This window comes from Nematolebias whitei, chromosome 11 (genome assembly GCF_014905685.2).
Source record: "Nematolebias whitei isolate Nwh7 chromosome 11, NemWhi1, whole genome shotgun sequence".
NCBI lineage: Eukaryota > Metazoa > Chordata > Actinopteri > Cyprinodontiformes > Rivulidae > Nematolebias > Nematolebias whitei.
Genome location: NC_056508.1, coordinates 48,164,697 through 48,170,747, shown reverse-complemented (window position 1 = coordinate 48,170,747; position 6,051 = coordinate 48,164,697). Strand labels below are relative to the sequence as shown.

General features: G+C 44.1%; 1 protein-coding gene across 1 annotated transcript in view; it reads left to right on the top strand.

Moving 5' to 3' along the window:
- LOC119417383 (potassium voltage-gated channel subfamily D member 1) overlaps positions 1 to 6,051 on the top strand; it is a 48,240-nt gene that overhangs the window by 13,971 nt on the left and 28,218 nt on the right. The window contains exon 7 of the mRNA XM_037684586.1: positions 1,485 to 2,197. Within this exon, the coding sequence (XP_037540514.1) occupies positions 1,485 to 2,197 (713 nt within the window). The remainder of the gene's footprint in view (positions 1 to 1,484; positions 2,198 to 6,051) is intronic.

Sequence of the window (6,051 nt, the reverse complement as noted above, 5' to 3'; positions counted from 1 at the left end):
GCCCACCCACTGCTCCAACCTAGCAATGAGGATCTCATGGTCGATGGTGTCAAAGGCGGCTGTGAGGTCCAACAGGACAAGCAGCACAGAATCACCGGTATCTGTGGATCTGAAGATGTCGTTAAAGACCTTCAGCAGGGCAGTTTCAGTGCTGTGGAGAGGTTTAAAGCCAGATTGGAAAAGCTCTAAGATGGCGTGATCCTCCAGGAAGCACTTCAACTGGGGCTCGACTATTTGCCCCAGTACTTTAGAAACAAATGGGAGTTTGGAGACAGGCCGGTAGCTGGAAACGACTGAGGGGTCAAGGTTGGTTTTTTTCAGGAGAGGCTGGACAGCAGCATGTTTAAAGGTTTTTGGCACCACCCCAGTGGATAAACTACTGTTTACTATATCAAGAATAGACGGACCTAGAGTTGGAAAAACCTCCTTTAGTAGTCGAGGGGGGACCACATCAAAGGGGGAACCAGAAGGTTTCAAGCTGCACATGACCTGCTCTAGAAAAGATAGAGTGATGGGTTCAAAATGGTCAAAAGGAGCTACAGATTGAGGTGGGATGGATGGGTCATGAGTTGGAGGGGAAATGAGAGCTCTGGTGGTCGCAATTTTTTCCAAAAAGAAATGTAAGAAGTTGTTGCATAGCTCAGTCGAGGCTTCCAGAGGTGATGGTTCAGTGAGGTGGAGAACAGAGTTTAGGGTGGAGAAGAGGACACGTGGGTTGTGAGAGTTTGAGGTAATTATATCAGAGAAGTATTTTGATTTAGCAGCTTTCACTGCTTTCTGATAACAGCTCCAACTCTCTTTAAGTATCTGGAAAGATACCTGTAGCCTGTCTTTCCTCCACTTGCGCTCCGCCCTCCTACATTGCTGCCTAACGGCTTTGGTGACGTCACTCAGCCAAGGTTCTGCTCTCAGTTTTGATTTTTTGGTTTTAACAGGTGCAACATGATCCAGAGTCTTTAAGCAGACAGAGTTGAACTGGGATGTCAGCTCCTCAGTGGTGGTGAGAAACACTGGGGCCTGAATGATCATTTCAGAGTTATAAACATCTGTGAAACGTGCGGCAGTGAAGTGGTTAATGGTCCGGCTATGACGTGCAGGAATGCATGACTTAGGAGTTAGATGGGTACCAGAGGTACGCTGATAATGGTCCAAATAAGCGACTTCAGTGACAGAAAAACTAAGATTCAAAAGTTGTTGTCTGTCATACACCAGCAGAGAGTTGATCTCAGAGATGTGAAATGCCAAAAACAAAAATAATCCGAACACCATCAGCAAAGGTGGATTGCAAGCCATGTACACGGGCGCCATCTTACCGGAAGAGTAACACAACATCTGGTTGTGAAATCTGTACAAATGTGTGTTTTATATAACTTCTGTTAAGTTTAGTTTCCTAAAGAAATCTTCATCCTCAGTCCAGTAGCCTGATTGTTGCTTCTCACATGTTCTTTGAGATCTAAAGACATTTCCTTCGTTCTGTCATTCAGGAATATCGTGACAGGAAGAAGGAGAACCAGGAGCGTCTGGCGGAGGACACAGAGGCCAACGAGGCAACTGATGCCCCCCTGCCTCCACACAGCACTCCCAGGGAGCGTTTATGGCGAGCCTTTGAGAACCCCCACACCTCCACCATGGCCCTGGTCTTCTACTACGTCACAGGCTTCTTCATTGCCGTGTCGGTCATTGCCAACGTGGTGGAGACAGTGCCCTGCCGAGCCCCAAAGGGCAGTGTCAAAGAGCTCCCCTGTGGGGAGAAGTACCAGCTGGCCTTCTTCTGCATGGACACGGCCTGTGTGCTGATATTCACCTTCGAGTACCTGATGCGACTGTTCGCCGCGCCGAGCCGCTGTAAGTTCATGCGCTCTGTGATGTCTGTGATTGACGTAGTGGCCATCATGCCCTACTACATCGGTCTGGTGATGCCAGAGAATGAGGATGTGAGCGGCGCCTTCGTCACTCTTCGGGTTTTCCGAGTCTTCAGGATCTTCAAGTTCTCACGTCACTCGCAGGGTCTAAGGATTCTGGGCTACACGCTGAAGAGCTGCGCCTCAGAGCTCGGCTTCCTGCTCTTCTCCCTCACCATGGCCATCATCATCTTTGCCACTGTCATGTTCTACGCCGAGAAGGGCACCAAGGGATCCGACTTCACCTCCATTCCAGCCTCCTTCTGGTACACAATCGTCACCATGACAACACTGGGGTAAGTTGGCATCAGTATTGTGTTTGCTGCCTGCTGGGTTATCTGACTTGGAACAGATTTTATTTTGTAGCTGATGACTGTGGCGTTGGTATTCTCATCACCATGGCAACCTGAGTGTGTGTTTTCTGGTGTAAACAGTCTGGTTGGTGTCAGGATGTGGTTTGCTCATTGGTACTGGTCACGGTTTCCACCACTGAGTGAGATGAAGTGTGTGTTTGCCTCCCACTCGTGGATTCTCGAGTACGGCAGTGTGTTTTCACCCTGCCGCCCCCCACACTCTTCACCATCATCATCGTCATCATCATCATCATTGCTGCTGTCAGTGTATGGAGAATATTTGTTTTTAGCTTTCATTTATTATCTGCTTTTTAACGAGTCTTTGATAAATCGTAGGGAAAAGATAGTGAGTCAGAAATGATCCGTAAGCTCTCTGAATGTATGATCTGCCTATCTGAGGTCTGGTGTTTCAATGGCAGAACTGGACTGGGGTTCAGCTCTGGTTTATAACTCAACCTTCATTAATCAGCAGTTTCTTGGGGCGGCTGTGGCTGAGTGGTTAGAGCAGTCGTCCTCCAATGCAAGAGTTGGGGGTTCGAGTCCACCAGCAGTCACATGCAGAAGTGTCCCTGGGCAAGACACTGAACCCCTCACTGCCTCTGATGTGTCCCATCAGTGTATGAATGTGATAAATTTCTGATAAGTCTCTTTAGAATGATTTGTTCAATTAGATTTGTAGAGATATAATAGAGTGCTGTATGAATGGGTCAATAAGGACACAGATTGTTGTAAAGCTCTTTGAGTATCTCAGTAAGATAGAAAGGTGTTATATAAGTACAGTCATTTACCATTTACCATTTCTTACATGTTTTTAGTTTTCATTTTCCGACCTATACAACAATGCTTAATAAAAGCATCAGGTTTTCTGTCTGATGTCTGATTTTTCCAGGGAACTAAAAGGTTCCTTCAGCCTGTTTCTGAAGTTCTGTAGCTTCAAACGTCCTGACAGCAATTCAATTCAGTTCAGTTCAATTCAATTCAGTGTTTTTATATAGCACCAAATCACCACAAAGTTGTCTTGGGGCACTTTACAGGAACATTCACATACATAGAAAAGTCAATTAGTAAAGTTCTCTAAGGAATCCAGCAGACAAGTTGAATCTTGGCTTCGTTGCAGTCTCCCATCCTGAGCAAGCACAGTGGAGACAGTGGAGAGAAAAACTCCCTTTAACAGGAAGAAACCTCCAGCAGAACCAGCTCAGGACAAGTGACCGGCTGGTTTGAGAGGACAGGAAGGAGAGACAGACGAACACAGAATGGCAGGTCCAGATATAGGTCCAGGTCCAGATATAGGTCCAGGTGTACCTGAAAGACAAAAAAACATGTTAAGGATAAAAAAAAATTACAAATACAAACCAGGTTGAGCAGAGTAAGTAAAGAAGCAGCAGAGTGAACAGTGTGGTCAGTTTGTCCTCCAGCAGTCTAAGTCTATAGCAGCAGAACTAAGGGACAGCTCAGGAAACCCAAGCTGACCCTAACTATAGGATTTATCAAAAAGGAAAGTCTTAAAACTGGACAATGTGTCAGCCTCATGGACAGAAACTGGAAGTTAGTTCCACAAGAGAGGAGCCTGAGAACTGAAAGATCTTCCTCCCATTCTGTTTTTGGAAACTCTAGGAACCACAACTACAGTGTAGATCGGAGGTGACTCGGCTGATAGACACTGTGCTATCTCTTATTAGGACTATGGAACTTTCTGGCAGCGTTCATGGTCATCTCACCACCTTTGTCGGCCTCCTCCTCCATAAATGTATCTTATGTCTATTTATGCTGCCTTTTGTTCTGAGGTTGTTAGAACTCCCTTCCCTCACGTCACTTTTTTATCTAATGAAAATGCTGAGACATGATGTTTTTTTGGCTTCCTCCACCCTCGTGTCCTCTTTTTCTCATCTGCCTGTATGTTGTATGTAACAGGTCTCTTGTAAAGGATCCTTCGAGGCTCAGTGGGAACTAACTTGTATAAATAAAGGTCTAATAATAATAAAAAAGGTGGTGCTGCTCATGTGGCTGCAGCCTCGTCTCTCCATGTATGTTGTTTCTTTTGTCAAGCACTTTGGTAATACCCAAATACCCAATGAGCATGGACCTTTTTGGTTTCACTTTGCTAATAGTTCCTGTTTTAAATGTGCTATACAAATAAATTTTACTTGACTGACCTGACTTTACTTGGATCTGATCAACAAACTTAAATCAATGGTGGAAAAGTGGAAACTCCTCCGTCTTTCCTTGATTGGCTGTGTTAATGTTGTCAAGATGGTTGTCCTCCCAAAATTAACTTATCTTTTTCAAAATATACCCATTTATCGTACTGCTTTGTTTTTTAATATGATAGAGTGTATTATCATTTCTTTTGTTTGGACTGGTAAACATCCTTGAATCTCAGTTACACCTACAGAAACCTACTGCTGATGGTGGGCTTAGCCTCCCTATTTTTCACCATTATTACTGGGCTTGTAATGCCAGAACCTGGGTTTTTTGGAGTCATGTCTATCAGGGGGATGAAACGGTGGACTTGCTACTGCATAATTGGCTGCTGAATGAAAATGTTGCCTCCTTAGCCCTTACTAGTTGGGCAGATTTGGCTGAGTGGTTAGAGCAGTCGTCCTCCAATGCAAGAGTTGGTGTTCGAATCCAGCAGCAGTCACATGCTGAAGTGTCCCTGGGCAAGACACTGAACCCCTCATTGCCTCTGATGTGTGTCCCATCGGTGTATGAATGTGATAAAGCTCTGATTATTCTTTGTAGAGATCTAGTATTGTGCTGTATGAACGGGTAAATGAGGCACAGATTGTTGTAAAGAGCTGTGAGTGTCTTGATAAGATAGAAAGGAGCTGTAGAAGTACAGTCCATTTACCATTTACTAGTTCCTCTTTAGCTGCTGCACCGTTTTCCAATTTCTCTTTACCATTCCAACAGCTAAAGGATAATTTCGTGCTAAAAAATTCATTCAGGATTCTCAAGCAGATAAAGACTGTTTTGAGTCTCCCTGGTTTCTCCATCTATGCTCCCATTTCTCAGAACACCGTATTTAAACCAGGCACAATGGATGCAGTCTTTAAGCACTGGTTAAATAAGGGCACAGCTCTTATTAAGGACCTATACATAAGTAATCATTTTGCCTCGTTCATGCAACTCCAATCAATATTTGTTCTCCCTTCTAGCCACTTTTTCAGATACTTGCAAGTTCGTAATTTTGTCAGACGGCACATCCCCCACTTTGAAACACTACATGAGCAGCACAGCTTCTATGAGCTTATTAAAAAAAAACTACATCTAAACAGTTAATTTCTCATTTTGTCAATCTTTTCAGTTCGACCCCACCGTCTAACCATATAAAAGAGTCCTGGAGCTCTGATAGGTGAGATTTCAGATGAGCTTTGGGATCAGAGTCTGTCGAGAATTAAAACCTGCTCCATCAATTCTAGAACTTATTCAGTTCAAAGTTATCCATCGGCTGCACGCTTCCAAAACCAAACTTAACAAATTATTTCCCTGTGTCTCTCTGACTTGTGACAAATGTAAATCAGATGATGGGACTCTGGCTCATTTGTTCTGCTCCTGCCCTAAACTTATGGACTTCTGGTGCAAGATATTTCAAATCTATATTAAAGTTTATGGCAGACATCTGACCCCTGATAAGCATTTGATAATTTTTGGTTGCTTTAAATTCTCTCTTACTCTTCCCATGTCTCTCCAGCAGGCTCTTATGTTTGGTCTGGTGGTCACAAAATGGGTTATTTTGAGGGAATGGAAATCCTCTACCCCTCCTTGTTTCAAAAAATGCCTTAATGATATGG